This window comes from Orcinus orca, chromosome 19, assembly GCF_937001465.1.
Source record: "Orcinus orca chromosome 19, mOrcOrc1.1, whole genome shotgun sequence".
NCBI lineage: Eukaryota > Metazoa > Chordata > Mammalia > Artiodactyla > Delphinidae > Orcinus > Orcinus orca.
The window spans coordinates 5,789,593-5,810,664 of NC_064577.1; the positions used below are offsets into that span (position 1 = coordinate 5,789,593).

At 55.5% G+C, this 21,072-nt stretch overlaps 1 protein-coding gene across 10 annotated transcripts; it reads left to right on the plus strand.

Moving 5' to 3' along the window:
• The first annotated feature begins 3,274 nt into the window (after positions 1-3,274).
• ANKRD13B (ankyrin repeat domain 13B) lies at positions 3,275-20,728 on the plus strand. 10 transcript variants are annotated; one of them, XM_049701733.1, is made up of 16 exons: positions 3,764-3,860; positions 5,807-5,867; positions 6,318-6,422; positions 13,920-14,055; positions 14,190-14,314; positions 14,402-14,447; positions 15,048-15,191; positions 15,281-15,470; positions 15,547-15,613; positions 16,700-16,781; positions 17,510-17,574; positions 17,795-17,925; positions 18,019-18,176; positions 18,301-18,453; positions 18,571-18,734; positions 18,813-19,513. In XM_049701733.1, exons 3-16 carry the CDS (start codon positions 6,399-6,401, stop codon positions 19,203-19,205), a joined length of 1,878 nt encoding a protein of 625 aa, XP_049557690.1. In that variant the 5' UTR covers positions 3,764-3,860; positions 5,807-5,867; positions 6,318-6,398; the 3' UTR covers positions 19,206-19,513. The 10 variants fall into 10 exon arrangements, with proteins under 10 accessions (XP_004267151.1, XP_033279219.1, XP_049557690.1 ...); XM_033423332.2 differs by lacking the exon at positions 3,764-3,860 and adding an exon at positions 4,012-4,094; XM_033423333.2 differs by lacking the exon at positions 3,764-3,860 and adding an exon at positions 4,012-4,094 and having other exon boundaries at positions 6,339-6,422.
• The last annotated feature ends 344 nt before the right edge of the window (positions 20,729-21,072 follow it).

Below are 21,072 nucleotides of genomic sequence, written 5' to 3' on the forward strand. Positions count from 1 at the left end.
CCCCTGTCCCCAGACGGTGTGAGTTTGCCTCACAGCCCCATCCCCTTCATTTCCGGGGGCAGTGACCCCTGGGGATCAGAGAAGAGAGTAAGGAGCTGGAGGCCCGGGCTCCCCTTCCTCATCAAGGGGCTGTGGTTCAGGGTACCCGCTGTGGTTCAGGGTACCTGTCTCTGTTTGGGGTGAGTTGGGCATCCTGGTCCCCCATGAGTCCGCCTGTGTGTCCAGGTGTATGTGTGGTCACACTCTTGCTGACTACGCACACCGCCAGCAATATGGACGCCCAGGTGCCAGAGGTCATGCAGTGTATCCCCTGCCACCGGGCTAAAAAGACATTTATCCCTCCTCCATGCTTTCATCCAGAGAGGAAAGAATCTGGGCAATTTTTTTTGAAGACCTCCTGAGGAGTGACCACTGTGCCTGTGTGCAGTAATACCCACTTCGCATCGGTCTTGTATATATCAACGGTGTTTCTGAGCCACCAGGGGTGTGTGTGTCCAGGGCGTGTGCATATAACATACAGGGACCTTTTTTGTGGTGGCCTTTTTTCCTGGACTTCACACTGAGACTCATTGGAGGTGGGCGGGAGTGGACAGGGAGAGAAGGCGCAGGCCGCACGTGGGTGCACCCCTGGACTGAGCATGCTCCCCCATACACGTGTGCCCCACGTGCACCCAACCCCCATCCCTGCAGCAGCAAAAGGCCAGAGCTCTGTGAGGAGAGGGCAGGGGTGCCCAGGCCCAGGCCCAAGGGCCAGGTCAGTGGTGACATGATTAAGGGACGGTTCCCCAGATTAGGGGAGGGTTCCCCATCGGCATGTAGTCCTGCTGTGTAACAAGGGAGCAGGAGGGGGGTCCTTGGGCAGGGGTGCAGGAGTTGGTTGATTTTATCCCAGCGGTGCCAGAGCAGCAGTGACTTGTGGGTGGCAGGCTGCTTCCCTGGGGGAGACAAGTAATGTTCATGAGTCACACCACCCGAAATATATGCAAAGCTGCCTCCATCGCCTTTCGCTGCAGCCCAGATTGACAAGTTTGTTTGAGATTGCGATCCACGAGGTATATTTATAATCGCACCTTAGAAAAAAATCTTCTTGCAGGCACCCCCTCCCCCCATAGCCAGCAGCTCCTCTGGCAGGGTTTCTGCGAGCTAAGATACCTCGCGGGGGGGGGGGGGGGGCGGGGGAGGGAGAACACCACCTGCCGCCCTGTGCTGCACTCCACCGAGGAGTCTGTCCATGGGCTTGGTGGCCCCATCCCTGGCGATGGGAGGAGCGGCCTGTCCGCTCTTCCTGGGCGCACAGCCCACGAGCTGTGGCCGCCCGTTCACCCCCGATCGACCCCCAGCTATGGAATTTCATTTATTAGAAGTCGAGGCGGCTGCTGGCAACCCCATTGCTTGGCTGTCTTTGTTTCTCTGCTGTGTGGGCGCGTCTCGAGCACGTGGCAGCTGGAGCGCGCAGGCCGGAGGAAAAGCGACCTGAGTTTAGAGTCCAGGGCCGCTTGGCAAAAAGAGAAACTCCGGCTGCCCAGAGGATAGCACTCCCCCGCCCCCCCCCCGCCCAACCAATCCAGGCTGAGCTCCCCGCCTCCTTAAGCCCCAAGCCTTTTCAGGGGAGGAAGGATAAGTCACCCCGTTCCCCCCACCCCGCTAGCCCCATCTCCTGGTTGGCCCTGGGACTACCTGGGAGTGGCCGAAGCAGGGCTCCACTCTCCAAACTTTGTTCCCAAAGCCCCCAGCCCCGCCACAGACGAGCTTCTGGGTCTGGGGCTAGGGATAAAAGGGTTTCAGAATTTCCCTTTGGAGACTTTGCCACCTCAGGAAGCAGGACAGTTAAAGAGAGATCACAAAAAGACTCTAAAAACAATTTAATGAGGAAATGTACAGGCATTCTCCCGGCCACTCCTAGCCGTCCCTTCTCCGCTCCAGCCTCCTCCCCAACTCTGGCAGCAGCCACGACACTCTGCTGACCCCTCGTGGTGGAGGTGGGCAGCGGTCTCCGGCTGCGGGAGACGCCAGCTGGCTCCTCCCAGCCTGGAGAAAGGGGCGAGGCTGTCCACTCCTCCCTCATCCTTTCCCGCCGGGGCCTGACACTGCAGGGTGTGGAGGAGGAAGGACCGAAGACCACACAAAGAAACCTGATAGAGGCTCGGAGAGTTTGCAAACTTTTGCTAGCACCTCTCACAAAAATGCTTCCTGGATTGTTCTAAGTAGGGCTGGTATGGAATCCCTTATTCCTGTCTTGTTATAAGGTGGGCTCAAGAAGGCTCTGTGCCTGGTCCCGCCACCTGTCCCAGTCCGCCTGGTCGGGGGAGGGATGCACCATTTCCAGGGCAGTCACTATCCTTAGCTCACCCGAGGAGGTAGTATTTAGTGTCACATTTTAGAGGTGAGTGGTCCGAGAAACCAGGAAATTTAAGCAATCTGCTTAAGGTCAGGCAGATAGTAAGGAGGAATTCAAACTCAGGTTCTCTCAGACACCCCAATCCCTATCCACTCCAGGTCCTACCAGCCCTTGCAATAGGCTGTCCCAGAGGGCAATTCCACTTTTATCACGGCATCTGCAGGCACCCTTCTGGAAAGACTTCTCTGCCCTGGGGTTATTCAGGAAGGAGTTAGTCTCTGGAATCAGTCACTTCCTCTCCAGAGGGGACCACATGGGGTGGAGGTGGGGAGCTGCCACCTGCTGCTGTCTCTGCCCAGCCCCACTCTGGTCCTTGCAGAGGACAGAGTATGGGGGGAGGGGTCTGTTCTCCCAGTCTTAATAGACATTCTCTTTCTAATGTCAAATGTGGAAGATGGAGTTGAATTTTGAAAGAAGGCAGGGAAGACTCCTACGCAATATTTCAGGTGCCAGATTCCTGGTTGCTCCAGTGACCCTTACTAACGCCCCGCACCTTTCTCAGGATTCCTTCCATCAGTCACTCTTTTCTTGGAATCTGGATCCTGCTCACGTTCCACTAGGACCCAAACTCAATCCTGAAGGCCACACCTTCCCGCGACCCCTAAGGCTTGAGCAAGGCCTTGTAACCCCCTCCTTCCCCAGCAAAAGGCAAGATGCCAGCGGGTGGCGGTGCGCCCCAGTCCAACTGGCGTCAGGATACTGCCTCCGTTCCGGCCAGGCCTGACTCCCTCCCCACTCTCTCAGTGAATCAGGGGGCCACTGCGGGACCTTCTCCGGTCACTCGCCACCCCCAGTTCCACGAGGCGGACTACAAGCCCCATGATGCCGCGGGGCCGAGTTATAACAAGCACTGCCCAGGGCACCCACGTCCCCCTCCTCTCTCCCCCGCATCCCCGCATCCCTAGCCGACCGCTCGGGCTGAGGGCCGGGCTATGCAGCTGCGGGCGCGCGTCCCTGCGGCGGCGGTGGCGGCGTCCCTGGGGCCCTCGCCCCGTGCGCCTCCGCGCCCGCTGCGGGCGCCTGCTCCCTCGGCCGAGCAGCGTCTTTGTACGCGGGGGTGTGGGAGGCGAGGCGCGAGTCCGCGCCGCGCCGCCGAGTGCCCGCGCCCTCTCCGGGCGGGTGGGGGCCTCTCCGCGCAGCCCGCCGCCTCGCGAGGACGCCCGCGGCCCGCGCCGCCCGCACCGTTCCGGGCGCGCCACCCCCGCCCGCCGGCGCCGCTAGCACATGCCCGAGCCGCAGCCCTGCGAGCAAGCAGCGCTGGCCCCCCGCCCCGCGGCTCCGGGCCCTGGCTCTGGCGCGGTCCCTCCTCCCGGGCCGGGCGCCGCGGCCCCGGCATGAGGAGCGGGCGATGATCCCCGCCAACGCCTCCGCCAGGAAGGGGCCCGAGGGCAAGTACCCGCTGCACTACCTCGTGTGGCACAACCGCCACCGCGAGCTGGAGAAAGAGGTCCGCGCCGGCCAGGTAAGAGCGCCGTCGGGGCGCCGCGAGGACCCCATGGCCGGGCACGCCCGCCCGGCTTGGGGAGGGGGCGCGGCGCGGGCTGTCCCGCCCCCCTGGCGAGTTTGCAGCGCTTCTTTGTTCGCAGCCGCCGCTTTTGTGCTGTTGACCCGGAGAGGGTGATGGGAGCGGCCCCCGCCCGCTTCCCTCCGGCCCGGACTGGCGGCCCACACGTGCTCCGGACCCTCCCAGATTGGGGTAGGGGACGCCGTGCCCCTCCTCCGCGGGGGCAGTGAGGGCTGCGGGGAGGGGCTGTCGGCTCCATCTGTGTTCCACGCGGTAGGAGAGTCCGCCCCACTCAGCTCGGCAGCAACACCTCCCGCGTGAGTGTGCGGAGGTGGGCAAGGCCTGCGTAGGGAGGGGGTCACGGGTCAAGGATCAAAGAGGCTGTGACACTCCCAGACATTCCAGCCCCACCCAGTGCCCTCTACCCTCACGATGAGCGCTTATCTGTTTGCTCAGACTGGGCAGAGCCCCTGGATCCCTCAGACCCGGCTCAGGAATGGGGAGTAAAGAGAGAGACCCTCTTGGCTTTAGCCCTGTAGGGCCTTGTCCAGGTGCTGAAAGGCGCTCTCCTGCCCTCTGGTGCTGGGGCCTGGCTTCTAGGCGCTGAGGAAGCGAGGGGCCCTTTGGACTCTGGCAGGATTTGAGGGTTTGCACACAGAGCAGGCTACCAGGTTCCTCTAGTCAGTGAGAATGGGTGGGTCAGCCAGCTTTGGCTGGGCGGTGGCCTCCAAGAAGATAAGGTAAGGGATGGGGTCTCCTGGCCGTTCTTTAGGACCAGGGCAGGCAGGCAGGCAGGCACAGGTCACAAGTAGTTCCCAACTCCGCCGTTGGCCTTCAGGCACAGGTAGGCACTCATGGCATGGACGACTAACCCTCCAGGGTGGGGAGGCAGGAGCGAGAACTGGGCCCAGCCTGCCCTGGTTTGTCTCCAGTTGAGGCCTGCAGACTTGGCCTAGATCTGAGATCCTGGGGCCCTGGGCTGGGAGTGGTTTGCTAAGGCGTTGTCCCTTTGGGAATATGCCTTTTGAGGGCCACTTCCTGAGTCACAGGAAGTTCAGTTTGAGGAGCTGTCTGCTTCCCAAGGGAAGAGTGAGGTGGAGAGCAGGACATCCCCAGATGGTGAGCAAAGTGAGGGTCAGAGTGTGTCTCTGAATTCCACCACTGAGCCCTCAGACCAGTGCAGCACCCAGCTCTGCATAGCAGTCCCAGGAATTGTTGGGGTGACCTGAGCCTCCATCTCTGGTCGGGGTGTCCACTTCCATTCTACCTCTGCTTTCACAAGGATGCTCCAGGTTGCTCCTCAGACCACATCTCTGTTTATCCATCATAAAGGAAGTGGTTTGCAGCCACTGGTAACGGAAGCGAGGTCAGAGTGGTGGATCCTGCGGGACAGAGATGAACAAACCAGGCACAGCCCATGCCCTCCAGGAAACCCCGTTCTGGTGAAGCAAGTGTGAACAGGGAAGTACAGTGTGATGTGCAGGGTGCTAAAACAGTCCAGCCTCTTCTGGCTCATTCTCTGCTTTCCTCCCCTTGAGGGCAAGAGAAGACAAGCCTCTGATAGAGGTTACAGCTGGAGGGATTTAAGTATGATCTGAGAGGAACTTCCCAATGGGATGGTTGATGGTTGGTTGAAGAATTGTTAGGAAGAAGGCTAGTGGCTGAATGTCCGGATCACCTCAGTCACACTCCCTTGCCCAAGGGGTGGGTGGTCCTTTTCTTGCAGAGATTGGAGAGAGGCAGAATGCCTTAGAAGAAAAGGCTTTTTCACCCAGGCCTCTCTGATTGACAGTCCTCAGGTCAGCAGTCATCTTCCTGGGGTGAGGCTGCATGGGGAGCACTGGAACCCGCTGCAGGTAGGGGTGGTCTGGACCACTGAGTGTGTTCCTCTTTGCTCCCCTCAGGCTGCCACAGAAACCAGGGACCAGGTTCACCCCATCCCCACCCACTCATCCCCTCACCCTGGTGAGTTTTTGTCTTCCTGAAACGGATACTGCCTGCCCTGATCCAGGCCAGGGGGAATATAGGGCATTGGTTGAGATTAAACCCTTCTTCAACCATAAAGGAGTCAGGGGTGCCAAGAAGGGGAATGCCAGTCAGTCTGGGTGGGAGAGCCCCCTGGCTGTATTTCGACTCCAGGACTGACCCAGAGTGATGCTTGCATCCAGATGTGCACTGCTCAGTCCCCAGGGCCTCAGACTCCCAGGGAGAACTGAGGATGCCCACCCCAGCCATTTCCTGCAGTGATGGGTCTGGGGGCAGCCACTTAACATCATAATGAAACCCGGTAGACCCCAGGCATCTCATCTGGGGGTCCCTGATCTCTGGTCCTTCTGGCACCCACTGTCACAGAAAACAGCTGGGTTTTCCTCAAACACACAGCAGCTGGGTTTCCCTGGTCTTCACTTGTCATAGCTGCCTCTTCTTCTCTCCAAGAAAGCCCTGCAGAAGCCCTCCCGTGGGCAGGCTTGGCAATGCTGGCCAAGGAGGAGGGGGATGGCACGGCAGGCTTCTGAGCAGGTGCATGGGGCCTGGAAGCAGGGAGTGGCGGGGAGATGGGAGGTGCTCAGCGGGTGTTTTTTGGTGAAGGGAAGAGTCCATGATCACCCCTAGCCAATGCCCAGCAATACAATGGTTGCTGGGTGCCCTGCTTCCTGCCACACACCTGCTCTGCCAGGTTGGGAGGGGGCAGGGGGTTGTAGGGTAGTGGATGTGCCAGTTCCCCCTCGGCTGGCACGAAGCCTGAGGTCCAGACAGCTGGGCATGGCCTTGGTTTTGGAGTCACGCGTCCCTGGTGTTCCCTGGGGGTGGGAGGTGGAGGTTAGACTGAATAGCTCCCTGTGGGAGGGCCAAGGAGAGCAGGATTCTTCCCAGGCAACAGGCACTCTGGAGGGGGCTGGACTGTGGTCCTAGAGAAACATTTTCTTTCTTCTGGCGGCTGCCTCCACCATGGTCCTCCTTCCTGCTTTCCCTGGTTCATCCTTCTGACCTAGAGGCAGGTGAGATGGGATCGTGGGGTCCCCGGATACTCAGAGAGAGGCTGCCTCACCCTAAGTACCTGTTGTGCCAGGAGCACCTGTGATCCCTTCTCCTCGCAAAGCAGGCAGTCCTGGGTATGGGCCGTCACCACAGCTGATGAGTCGGGAAGCTCAGGAGAGGGAGCCACAAACCCTAGAAACCAAATATCCATGTGTCTGGGATGAGGGGGAGGGGCTGTGTGGGGCAGGATGGAGGGGGTGGGTGGCGGGCGTGGGCGGAGGGGGTGGGCAGAGGGGTGGGTGGAGGGGGCAGGGCGGAGGGGCGGGTGGAGGGCATGGGCGGAGGGGGAGTCAGCAGGTGCCACCCCCACTGGCCCGACTCCACTTGGGGAAGCATCTTGCCTCCCTCCCCCCGTTGAGTGAGCTCAGGCCTGCCTGGTGGGAGAGCAGAGGAGCAATGGCCATACCAGACTCTGGCTGTCTTCCCTGGGGCTGGGGGATGGAGCGGGGCAAGGAAGGGAGACGCAGGCTGAGCAGGCAAGGGGCCCCAGGCTCTGGGCCCCTCACCTTACTTCTCCAGCACCTGTGTTTAGTCTGTACATTTGGAATGTTCTTATAAGATTTCACCTAACAAAAGGACTCTGGTAATGCTAAACAACTTTGAAAAATACCCTGCTAGCCCATGTGGGTTCAAGGAGTGTGCATGTGCAAATGTTCTGGCAAATACGTGTGTTACATGAGTAGAGGGCAGCTGGGCACACATGTGCTTGTACACTTAGGGGTGCACATGTACAGTGAGTGTGGAGGCAGGAGTAAGAGTGTGTGTCCTTATGGTACGAGTGTGTGTGTGCATGCAGGTGTGTGTGTGCAGGCAGGTACGAGTGTGTGTGTGCAGGCAGGTGCCAGTGTGTGTGTGCAGGCAGGTGCCTGAGTGGAAGCAGGGAGACTCTGCTCAGGGAGCCCCAGCTCCTAAGCTCGAAAGACCCCTGCTTTGGGCTCCAGCTGAGGCCAGCTGGGGTGCAGAGTTTCCGCTCTCTTGGTGGGGAGGGCTGGCTATTGGGTTTCCTGGGAAACCTTTTCATTCCAGCAATTAAATAGCAGGCCTCTGCCGAGGAAGTTAATGAATTCTCCCGCCTGGGCCCCCAGCAAGGTGCTTCTGCCACTGCAGGCCCGGCTTGGGACGGGAGGGGGAACTCCTCTGGGGCTCGGCTGACAGTACGCAGGGCTGATGTCGGCCCCGGAAGACAGCGGTGTCTTGGGGACCCTGGGGAGTCGGGAGAGCTCCTGTGGAGTGGGGGTAGGGAGGCTCTCTGTGGAGCCTGGAGCTGGGGCACCTGAGGGGGAAGGAGGCAGGCGGCATCTGGAGCCCTGGGACCGGGCCCTGCTGGCTCCCTGGGGCCTTGTTAGCGGCAGCAGCATCTGGGGCGGGGCCGGTGGGAGGCATGGGTGGCTGGGCTGCGGCCCCATGGGAAGGCCTCTTCCTGACACCCCCCATGACCCAGCCAGCTCAGGGTCTATGGATCCTGCATCACTCCCACCCCAGGACTCAGGACCCCACTCAGGTCGGACCCTGAGGGGCCCAGCTCAACCAGTAAGAGGCTCTCCTCCCCTCTGGGGAGCTCATGTAGAGCAGCAGCAGGGGGGCCGCTCACAGGGGCCACGCACAGTTTTGGGGTTTTTTTGAGGCTCCCAGTATATTTAGAAATGAAGAAATGCCAACACAGGGTTATAAAAATTATATAAACCTGAATTATTTTAAATGTCTTATTTTTGACGAAGGAGTTCCCACTCATGTTTAAAATATGTAACTGTTGCTAGAAGGTAGCAGTCCTCACTACTTTCCCACTCCTCTCAGAGGCAACCACTTTGAACTCTTCAGGCTGTTCTGGTATTTGCCTCCATAATTATAAGCAATATACCTCTACAAGTATTTACCGGTTAATCAATTTTACACTTTACTGCCTTGCCTTCCTTCCCCATGTCCCTTAAAAAGTCATCTATGCATTTGTTTAATAAGCATTTATCAAGCACCGGTTATGTGCCAGAGGCTGTCCAGAGACTGGGGATGTAGCCCTGAACAAGACAGACCGTCCCTCTGTGGGGCTCACAGTCTAGGAGAGGGAGACAGTGAAAAAATAAATAAGCACTTCAATGTTGGGAGAGAACTAGAGCAGGATAAGGGACAATAGATAGATAGATAGCAACTGACATTTGAGATGGGTTGTCAGGACCAGCCTTTCTAAGGAGGTGACATGTGAGCGGTGGCCTGAATGAAGTGAGAGAAGCAGCTTTGTGGCTGCTAGTACCCAGGAGAAGATGGTTCCGGAGAAGGCTGATATGCAGGAGTGGAGCTTGGAGAGATGGGAGAGCATGTGAGTTCAAAGAGATGTCCAGGATTCTCTTCTCAACTGGATGGGAAGCCATGGAGAGATTTTGAGCTAAGGGGCGTCAGGACCTGAGGAATATTTCACAGAATGACAGCGCCTATGATGGGCCCTGTGAAGAACAGACCTCAGGAACCAAGAGAAGAGTGGGCGGAATGAGGTGACAGATGGGGTGGCCACGACCAGGAGGGTAGCCTGAAGGTGGTGAAAACTAAGATGACTTTGGATCTATTTTGAAGGTAGAGCCTGTAAGGTCAAATTTTACTGATGGGTTAGATATGGAAGGTGAGAGAAAAAGAAGAGATAAAAACAGTCCTAATGTTTCTTACCTGGAAAGGGAGTGAACTGAGGTGCCGTCTACTGTGATGGGAGAACCGGGGCAGGTAAAGCTGTCCAGGTATGGCTGGCATAAAGAAAGCAAGGGAGGGCTTCCCTGGTGGCGCAGTGGTTGAGAATCTGCCTGCTAATGCAGGGGACACGGGTTCGAGCCCTGGTCTGGGAAGATCCCACATGCCGCCGAGCAACTGGGCCCGTGAGCCACAACTACTGAGCCTGTGCGTCTGGAGCCTGTGCTCCGCAACAAGAGAGGCCGTGACAGTGAGAGGCCTGCGCACCGCGATGAAGAGTGGCCCCCACTTGCCACAACTAGAGAAAGCCCTCGCACAGAAACGAAGACCCAACACAGCCAAAAATAAATAAATAAATCAATTAATTCAAGTACCCTTAATTAAAAAAAAAAAAGCAAGGGAAAGAAGTCACAGGTCAGAACATCCCATTTTGTTTCATGAATTCAATTTCCTTTCCATATTTTTCTCAGGGTGTAAATTACTGTCCCCCCCCAAATTTTTTTTTCTTCTGTTTCCTGCATTGACAGTTGTTTCCTCTGGGTTTTTAGCATCTATTTGCATGTTTTGGTATCTTTCAGGTTGGCAGCTTTCCTCAAGTGTCCAGTCACCCTCGGCTCTTGGGGCATATTTAAGGATGGGGGGTGTGGAGCTTATTAACGAATGGGTGCTGCTCTAAGATGACTGGCCTGCTTATTGTTAGGATCCCCAAATTTCTGTACCCAGAGGTCTGTGGTGCCTCTGGTTCCTGCAAGAAAGAATTCTCCAGTCTCCTGCTAGGGGTAGGTTAGGGGCAGTGTTATGTGCAGTCTGGCTGCCCGTGGTTCAGGACTTGAGGCAGGGAAGGGACTGGGCTTTCACTGTTCACCAGTTTTCAGTCCCGTGACCTCATCCTCAGACCAATGTCCGAGTTCAGTACATCTGAAGCTCAACTTCTATAAAGAATACACCCCTGGCATCCTGTGGAGAGGAAGGGGGGACATCTCCCAGCTTTACAAGATTGGGGAGGGGGTTCTGAATTTTAACCAGACCCCCCTGTATTCAGTCCTGAGCCTTTCTCCTACCCCTGCTGTTCCCACTGCCTGCATGTTCTGCACCTGTCAAGGGTGCTAAGGGGGGAATCTAGCTTGCTAATCACTGGGGTTTCCCTCTGTGAATGCTTGGGTTCTAGTACCTTCTGTTCCCTTAAGTCAACTGTGATGCCCCAGCCACTTTCTTGTGGGTTTTAAATATTTTATTGGCATTCTTATACTTACTCACACATTTACTTTTATTTTTTTAATGTGGTTGTGCCGGGTCTTAGTTGCAGCAGGCAGGCTCCTTAGTTGCAGCATGCGAACTCTTAGTTGCAGCATGCATGTGGGATCTAGCTCCCTGACCAGGGATCGAAGCTGGGCCCCCCGCATTGGGAGTGCAGAGTCTTAACCACTGCACCACGAGGGAAGTCCATCACACATTTACCTTTTGAGGCAATCTTCATTACTTTGTATAGATCTAAGTTTCCATCTGGTATCATTTTCCTTCCACTTGAATAACTTCATTTAACATTTCTTTCATGTCTTCTGGTGATAAATTCTCTTAGCTCTTGTTTGTCCATAAAAGTCTTTATTCCCCCATTTCATTTTTGAAGTATATTTTTCACAGGATATAGAATTCTAGGTTGACAATTGTTTCCCCAGCACTTCAAAGATTTCATTCTGTTGTCTTCTAGCTTGCATGGTTACTGGTGAAAAGTATGTAGTATTTCCTATATTTGTCCTTATATACATAGCGTGTCTCAATTCTCAAAATGCTTTCCACAACATTGTAAATCAACTATACTCCAATAAAAATTTTTTTTAAATACTTTTAAGATTTTCTTTTTATCATTAGTTTTCAGCATTTGATTATGATGGGCCTTGGCGTAGGTTTTTTGGTGTTTTTCTTCCTTGAGATTCATTGAGTTCCTTGGTTCTGTGGACTTATCATTGTATTAGTTTCCGCAACAAATTACCACAGACTGGGTGGGTTAAAACAACAAAAATGTATTCTCTCATCATTTTAGAAGCCCAGGTTCAAGGTATCAGCTCCACTCCTTCCAAAGTCTCTAGGGGAGAATCCTTCCTTGTCTCTTCAAGCTTCTGGCGGCTCCAAGCATTCCTTGGCTTGTGGTTGCATAACTTCAGTCTCTGCCTGCATCTTCACATGGAACTTCTGTGTGTGTGTGTTTTATAAACTGGATTTAGGGCCTACCTGGATAATTCAGGCTGATCTCATTTTAAGATCCTTAACTTAATTATATCTGCAAAGACCCTTTTTCCAATTAAGGCCACATTCACAGGTTCTAGCAGTTAGGATGCAGACATATATTTTGTGGGAGCACCACTATTCAACTTACTACAGTAGTTTTTTTAAAATCAAATTTGGAAATTTTTTGGCTATTTCTTTAAATTTTGTTTTATTCCTCCACTTCCTTATCCTATCCTGTGGACTCCAATTATACATATGTTAGAATGCCTTATAGTGTCTCACAGATTGCTGAGGCTGTTTGAATGTTTTTCGATACTTTGTTTCTCCTCTTTTCTTCAGTTTGTACAGTTCTGTTGCTGTATCTTTAAATTCACTGATTTTCTTTTTATTCTGTAGTGTCTAGTCTACTGTTAATTCTATCCAGTGAAAATTTCATTTCAGATATTGTACTTTTTATCTCCCATTTCTTTCCCTGTGAATGTTGTGTTTTTCTTTAAACTTTTGATCATATTGAGCCATTCATCTTTGTTTCTATTAAATGATTTTTCTCCTGATTATGGATTTTATATTTTCCTACTTCTATGCTTGTCTAGTCATTTTTAACTGGATGTTGGACATTGTAAATGCTGTGATGTTAAGCATCGGGATAGTGTTGTCTTCCTTTAGAGAGTGTTAGACTTTGTTCTGGCAGCCTAACTTACTTTCAAATCAGTTTGATCCTTTGGAGCTTATTTTTAATCTTTACTAGATTAGGTCTGGGTGAGCCTTTTCTCTTGGGATAGGATTCCTGCTCCTAAGGTATAACCCTTCTTGGGTCTCTTGAATACCCTGGGTAACCAACAAGGACTCTCTACTCTAGCAGATTGGAGCTTGAATGTCTCCCTACCATGGGTGAGCTCTGAGAATTTATCAGCCTATTGTTCCTTTTCTGCCTGATTTTGTTGAGTTTCACTCCACACATGTGAAGTTTAGTATTCAGCAAAGACTCAAAGGGACCATATGCAGATTTCTGGAGCTTTTTTTTTTTTTTTTTTTACATAGCTCACTTCTTCCTGGAACTCTGCCCTGCAACTTCTAGCTACCTCAGCCTCCCTGAACTCCTATCTCTCTCTTTAACTCCTCAGCAAGACTACCATGCTCTGCTGGGGATTCCCCTACCTGAACTGCTGTCTGGAATATTCCTCCAAGTAGAAACTTAGGCAATCATAGAGCCCACCTTGTTTGCTTCTCTTACTTCAGGGATCACAGTCCTGGACTAATTGTTGCCTAATGTCTGAAAACAATTATTTCATATATTTTGAAGCAATAGTTTTCTCTGTTTGGTGGGAGGGTAATTTCAGTTATCTCACCATATTGGAGTAGAAGCCTTTTCCTGGCATTTTAATCAAGTTTTGGGGAGGAGAAAAGGAGTTACATACATGTAGTCAGTTCACGTATTTAAGCAGAAGTCCTAGTTTCCTGAAATATATCTAAATATTTAACAAACATATGCTTTTATCATGCAACAAAAATCTCATGTAATATAATCGTGTTATTCACAAAACAATAATAGTATTTATAAAAAATGTTAATACATAGTGTCCCATAGGCATAGGACATGGTTTGAAGTTGTACCATGAACATATTCTTTCATTCTTATCAATGTATTACTGCAACTGTTTGCTAAACCTCTCAGGGATAATGTCAATGATCTAAATTGGTGGCCCTTCCTGAAGGTGTGGTCTTGGACCCCTAGGATAGGTCCTGTCTCAGGTGCCCTCCCTGGCCAAGGGTCTTTCTAGACCACACTTTGGCCCCAGGCTTACTCTTTACAGGCAGCCCGCTGGGCCTTGGAAGAGTGAACCCAGTCAGGGCACCTAGGTGGACAGGAAACGAAGTCCTTCCCTTTCTCAGAGTTACTTCCTGCCCTCTCCTGCAAGCCCCTTTCCCCTCACCTGACCCCAGCTCATTGTGTCTGTTTTTTCCATTGCCTTCTGAGATGGGCAAGACAGGACAGCTAGGTGGTTGCTGCCTGCCTAGCGGCTGTTAGGCTTAGATGGGCTACCTCAGAAGTGACCAGGGCAACCTCTTCACCTCTTCCAGGTGGACATCGAGCAGCTGGATCCCCGTGGGCGGACTCCCCTGCACTTGGCCACCACCCTGGGGCACCTCGAGTGTGCCCGCGTGCTCCTGGCACACGGCGCAGATGTGGGCAGGGAGAATCGCAGCGGCTGGACAGGTGGGCACCCCTACTCACCCCTACCCCACAGCCTGGGTCTCCCGGCATCATATCCTCACCTCTGATTGGCTGAAGGGAGCCCAAGGCAGGGTCCTGCCCTGTGACGTCGCCTCTTGCCCACACCCCGCCCCCAGTGCTTCAGGAAGCTGTGAGTACCCGGGACCTGGAGCTGGTGCAGCTGGTGCTGCGGTACCGGGACTACCAGCGGGTGGTGAAGCGGCTGGCAGGCATCCCTGTGCTCCTGGAGAAGCTGCGCAAGGTGAGGTCCAGCTTCTTAGCCTCCCCACCACGGTCTTTGAACACTATCTCTACCGCAGGCTTAGCCACTCTCCTCTTCATCCTCCAGGCCCAGGACTTCTACGTGGAGATGAAATGGGAGTTCACTAGCTGGGGTAAGAGGGGCTGACGGGGGCCTCTCCCACCTCAGGGCTTCTGCACTTGCTGCTTCCCTGTCTAGAGCACTCTTCCCATCGCTCTCCCATGGCTCCTTCTCCCCTCTTAGCTCTCAGCTCTCAGCTCATTGCTACCTCTTCCTGAGGCCTTTCCACAATGCCTCTATTGATTCCATTATTTCCTTCACTTTGTAATGACTGGCTCATTTGTTTGTTACCTGTCACCCCTTACTAGAAGGTGAGCTCCAAGAGGGCAGGGGTCCTGTCTTGTTCAATGTTGTATCCCCAGTGCCTGGCACATAGCAGGTGTTTAATAAATATTTGTTGGAAGACTAGATGAAAGGTTGAGTGAGTGAATTACATGGTGGATACTAGGGACTTGGTGGTGGCTGAGTCATGCCTGTCCCCAGCCTCAGGTGGTTCATTTCTGAGTGACTGTGGTCTACATTTGTAGGGGGGAACTGGGGCAGGGGCTGCTTTCCCACCGGTTCCCTTACCCTTTTCCAGCCACACTCCTGACCCTGACCCCCATGCTCTGAGGTGGCCGAGGGTGGTGGGCCAGACAAACTGAAGCCACCTCTGACCTTCTCTTCAACCTAGTGCCCCTGGTGTCCAAGATCTGCCCCAGTGACACCTACAAAGTGTGGAAGAGTGGGCAGAACCTTCGGGTAGACACCACACTTCTGGGCTTTGACCACATGACGTGGCAGCGAGGGAACCGCAGCTTTGTCTTCAGGGGCCAAGGTCAGGCAGGCGGGAAATGGGGCAGGGTGGGGAGGCTGGGGACAGCCCCCTGAGACCCCTGACCCCCTGTGCTATTCTGCGGCTGGCAGACACGAGCGCCGTGGTCATGGAGATTGACCACGACCGCCGGGTGGTGTACACAGAGACCCTGGCTCTGGCTGGGCAGGACCGTGAGCTACTGCTGGCTGCTGCCCAGCCCACCGAGGAGCAGGTGCTGAGCCGGCTCACCGCACCCGTCGTCACCACGCAGCTCGACACCAAGAACATCTCCTTTGAGAGGTGAGTGGGCATGGCCTCGGAAGCCTGGAGCCAGCCCGGTGGATGCCCCCTCACCGAGACCACGCTGCTTCCCTAGGAACAAGACCGGCATCCTGGGCTGGCGCAGCGAGAAGACCGAGATGGTGAATGGGTATGAAGCCAAGGTGAGGTCATAGCTCCCGGGTGCCAGCCCCACCACACTCTTGCCTATAGCGAGCAGGGCAGGGGTTTCCTGACCATGCTTTCTCGGCCTTGGAGGTGCAGAGGCAATGCAGCGTGGAGGCAAGGTCATGAGACTAAGAGGCAACTGATGAGAATGGCCGGCATTTATTGAGCACCAAATATTATGTTCATGCTCAAGGCTCTGTTCTGACATTTTAAATGTATGTACTTGTATGTATGTATGTGTGTCTATGTACACATGCACACATGTCTATGTATATATGTGTGTATGTCTCACACACACACACACACACACACACACACTCATTTAATCCTCACGACAACCCTTTCGGGTAGATGCTATTATTATTCCCATTTTACAGAGGTTTATCGAGCCCTTTCCACCATTTCCCATTTAATCTTCACAACTCTATGAAGTAGGGTACTGGCCCATTTTATGATGAAGCAGGGGCTTGGAGTGACTAAGTGGCCAGTACAAGGTTGCCCAGAGCTAAACTTCAGACCCAGCTGGCTGACTCCAAAGCCAGGCCTTTACCCCTAAGAAGACTGTTGTGGGGGACGCCCAGCAGTCACTCTGGGACCCCCATATCACCCATGTGGGGCCATGTGGTGAAGGGTCTAACCAATGCAAGTTTCTGTGTCATTGTCGTCTCCTCCTGGAAGCCTTCCCTGGTTCACAGGCTGGGCTATGGCCTCTGGTTTTTGGTCCCACAGTCCTGTGCTCTCCCCATTAGAGCATGTATCACACTGTGTTATTACTGTCCATTGTCTTCTTGATTGTGAGCCTCAAGAGGGCAAGGATCATGTCTGGCCATGCTTGTTCACCACTGTATCCCTGACGGCTGCCTCAGTGCCTGGCTTATAAAGGCTCCTCACAAAATGTTTGTTGAATGAATAAGAGAACTGAATGAATAACTTCATATAATTACTTGCCCAAAGGCCTGGAGATTAGAACTGACAGCACCCCCCTCCCCTGACCGTTCTTTGTAGGAAGTGTTCATAACGCCCTTAGGGGCAGGGTAGGGGTACCAAAGCTGTCTGTGAGTCCTTTCCTCATCTGTCCCCAGGTATATGGGGCATCCAATGTGGAGCTCATCACCCGGACACGGACAGAGCATCTTTCAGAACAGCACAAGGGCAAGGTCAAAGGTAATGAGGCAGAGGTGGATGGGGGAGTGGGGGGGAGGAACCAGCCCTACTCAAGTACCTCCATCGGTATTTCCTCTGACATCCCAGCAAGAGCCAGGATAGCTTATTCAGGCAAATAGGTTTCAATTCAAGTGCCAAATCCTAGTGATTGGTAGTTGTTGCCTAGAGTGCTGTTAAGATTCTAAGGCAACATTTGGGCTCAACGGGAAGGAATGCTACAATTGATTACTAATATCTGCATTGGATTTGGGGCAGGGGGGGAATGTCATGTACACTGTTTGTTGGCCATTCTAGTCTAGTGGGACATACCCTAGGCAGAAGGACAGGGGCCCTGCCACTGATTCTCTGTGCCCACTGATACTACAACTGACTCTCTGGGCACCAGTTCGTCTGTCTAAAGTGGACAGACATAATTCCCACCTCACAAGAGAACAAAACGAAGTTAACGTGGATGCACCTGAAGGAAAACACATACACATGCATACCCCAAAATACTTTTGGAAGTTTTTCTTGAGCCCCAGGCCTACTTCTATTCCAGCTGTGCTTATGGTGGTCCTGCCCCTGCCCCTGCCCCTTGGAGTCCTCAATCACCTTCAGGTGAAGGTGCCTGGGTGTGTGGTGTGGGCGAGCAATCCTCCCTCCCCCCAGGGACCAGCCTCCTCCCTGGGTCTTGGGTGCTGTCACTTCTGAGGACTGCAGTGGCCTCTGAAATGCCATATTTCTTGCAGGCTGTAAGACACCTCTGCAGTCCTTCCTGGGAATTGCTGAGCAGCATGGGGGCCCCCAAAATGGGGTGAGTGTGTTCAAGGGGTACCCCTCTGTGGAAGGGTGTGGGTGGGGATCAGGAGGAAGTCTGGGAGGCACCCTGTGGGGACTTCCTTTCTTTCCACAATGCCCAAGGCCCTGTCAGCTCCACAGTGGCGGGGGGACAGATCCGGGGCTTGTAATACCAAGTGGCTGGCCTGGCCTCGGGGACTGAGAAGGGCTCATAAGCCCCTCCCTGTGTGGTACAGACCCTGATCACTCAGACTCTGAGCCAAGCCAACCCCACTGCCATCACCGCAGAAGAGTACTTCAATCCCAACTTTGAGCTCGGCAACCGTGACATGGGCCGACCCATGGAACTGACCACCAAGACACAGAAGTGAGGCCCCATGGTGGTGCTGGGGAAGGGTGGGCAGGGCTGGGAGGCCATGGCTTCTACAATGTCCCTCACCCCTTGGGATCTGGGGTGCAGGTTCAAGGCCAAGCTGTGGCTGTGTGAGGAGCATCCCCTGTCCCTGTGTGAGCAGGTGGCCCCCATCATTGACCTCATGGCCGTCAGCAATGCACTTTTTGCCAAGCTCCGGGATTTCATTACCCTGCGCCTGCCTCCAGGATTCCCTGTCAAGATTGGTGAGGCTCCACCCCCATTTCCCTTGAGCAGCTATTGGGAGGATGGGGCTTAGAGGAGGTAAAGAGTGGGTACCTAAGGTGTGAGGGAGTGGGTGGTGGTGCCTGATGGTTTCTGCATCCTCAGAAATCCCGATTTTCCACATCCTCAACGCCCGTATCACCTTCGGGAACCTCAATGGCTGCGATGAGCCGGTGCCGTTGGTGCGAGGCAGCCCCAGCAGCGAGACCCCTTCCCCAGGCAGTGACTCCTCCAGTGTCAGCAGCTCCAGTTCCACGAGTGAGACCCTGTCCCGCCCTGAGCCCGCCCTCACTTCCCCTCCCCACCGGGCACTTCCCCGGGAGTGGCCGGGAGGGGAGGTCTGGTCCACTCTGACCCACAGCCCGGCGCCCCCAGCCTCGTGCCGCGGCTGCGAGATCTCCCCCGCGTTGTTCGAGGCCCCACGCGGCTACAGTGTGCTGGGCGGCCAGCGAGAGGCCGCCACCCGCGACGACGATGACGACCTGCTGCAGTTCGCCATCCAGCAGAGCCTGCTTGAGGCGGGCAGTGAGTATGACCAGGTGCGTCCCCACGGCCGCACGGGGCCACCGGACTGCGGTGCCGCCACAGCTAACTGGCTTACCCCTGCCTCCACCCAGGTCACCATCTGGGAGGCGCTAACCAACAGCAAACCGGGCACTCACCCCATGTCCTACGAGGGCCGCCGACAGGACAGGTCAGTGCCCGCCCGTCCGGAGAGGGTTTGGAGACGCCTATTCCCCCACCTCCCATACACATGCCCAGAGAACACCAGGGCCCTGTCACGGTGCGTATGGACACTGCCGCATGAGCACCCCTCTTGGCCCAGAGGAACCGTGGTACCACCATCAGGGACCCTACTGGTTTCAAGATGGCGTCTACCACCATCACCCGTTCCTGACTCAGGGGTGGGTGAGCAGTACTCCAAACGCGGCCTTAGAGCCTTCACAGACCCTCGCCAGACAGAATGTCGGGGCTGGTGTTCTAGAAGACTGGGAGGATGGGCTTTGTAGGAGCTGGCATCAGCTCCTACCGGGTGGGAGGGAGCCAGGGAGGTGACGCGGGACTCATCGCTTCCACTGGAGAGTGTTGAGGCCTGCGCTGTGCCGGGGCCTCCACACCGTCTCCCGCCCCGCATACGGGCGCCCGGAGCCCTCGACGTATCTTACCTGCCTCCAGGAGCGCTCCGCCCACGCCGCAGCGCCAGTCCACAACCCCCGCGGGCCTGGCGTCGGTCCCCAGCCCTCGGCCGAGCCCGCGCCCAGGCCAAGGCGGCCACGTGTTCCGGAGCTACGATGAGCAGCTGCGGCTGGCCATGGAGCTGTCTGCGCAGGAGCAGGAGGAGCGGCGGCGGCGCGCGCGCCAGGAGGAGGAGGAGCTGGAGCGCATCCTGCGGCTCTCTTTGACTGAGCAGTAGCGCCCACGGCCGGGCCCCTTGGCCACGCCCCGCGGGACCCGCCCCGGAGCGAGAGTCGCCCCTCCTGCGCGCTCTCCGAGCTGAGTCCGCAGACCCGAACCGCCGCCTCGGGGGCGTAGCGGCGCACCCGGCACCAGATGGGGAGGGGTTCGGCCCGGCCGTGGGGTACCTTCCTGGAGGCAGCTGGCACGGCTCCCCTGCTTTGCTGTATCCTGACCCCACCCCACTCCCCCGGGCTCGGACCGGTCCAAGGGCGGAGCCAGGCCGTTTGAGGGGGAGACGGTCCTTAGAGGAGCACTGTCTCCATCCCTTGCTCCTTCTGGCCGGTCCTCCTTTCTGCTCACTGACCCCACTCCAGGACACTGCCCGTGAAGCCTTTGCATCTCCGCTCTTCACCCCTGGGGGGCAGCTGAGCTCCCCACGTGCTGTGTGGCTGCTTCGTCCTAGACACAAACCAGCACGTCAAGGGCCCAGCTCCTCCCCCACCCCGGCATTTCAGCGTCAAGTGCACTTAGCGGGGTGCCCGGCTCCCCCAGCCCCCACACCCCTCCCGGGTCTCAGGGTGGTCCCAGCTTCTCTTTGGGTGACCAGAGGTTGGAGTCCCCATCCCCAAGGCACGTTTTTGTGATCAGGGAGGGTGCCCAAGGTGGCCCCAAGTCTGGGCAAGGCCTGGCTCCCTCGTGGTGTCTTGGCGAATGGGGAGGCATAGTGGGCGTGGGGCAAACACCAGACTGGACACAGGGGTCGCCCAGGGCCCTGGCACCACCATCCACCCCTTCCCACCAGCTGCTGCTAGCCCTCTGTGGTTGTGCATCCTACTTTCCCTCCACCCAGGGGCTGACTCCGAAACCCTTCATCCAATGGTGCTAACCCCCGGCTCTCCCCTGCCCCACCCCACCACCCAGAGAAGCACAGACCCCGCCAGGGGCAGGGGCCCACTGCACACCCTTGTCTGGGTTCTCTCGGACTGGCCTTCCTGGCTCAGCCAGTGAGGCTTGGAAGGGACACGAAAGCGATGGAAGAAAACAACAAAGGGAAGCTGTTCCTCTCACCCTCTTCCCTGATGCCAGGGGCACCAGACTGATTCTGAGGCACAAATAAAAGAGGCTTCAAACCCGAGGCTTTTCCTACCTGCCTTTACTGGGGAAGAACGCCCATCTGCGGGTTGAGGGTTCCTTCTGAACCTCAGTGTGGGGAGGGCTCTGAAGTAAGAGGATGTCTGGTGGGTCCTGAGCCGAGTGTTGCATTTGTCAGGGCCCCCAGGAGTCTGGTGGTGGCATTTACAGAGGCTGGGGGTCTAGCATCCCCACCCATGCAGGAGGCACAGACTGAGCACTTGGTAAAATGTTTCATTCAGTACGTCTTGTTTTCCTCCTAGAGTCAAGGCCGCAACAGAGGGCTGGTGTGTGTGTGTGTGTGTGTGTGTGTGTGTGTGTGTGTGTGTGTCTGGGAGGGGGGAGGGG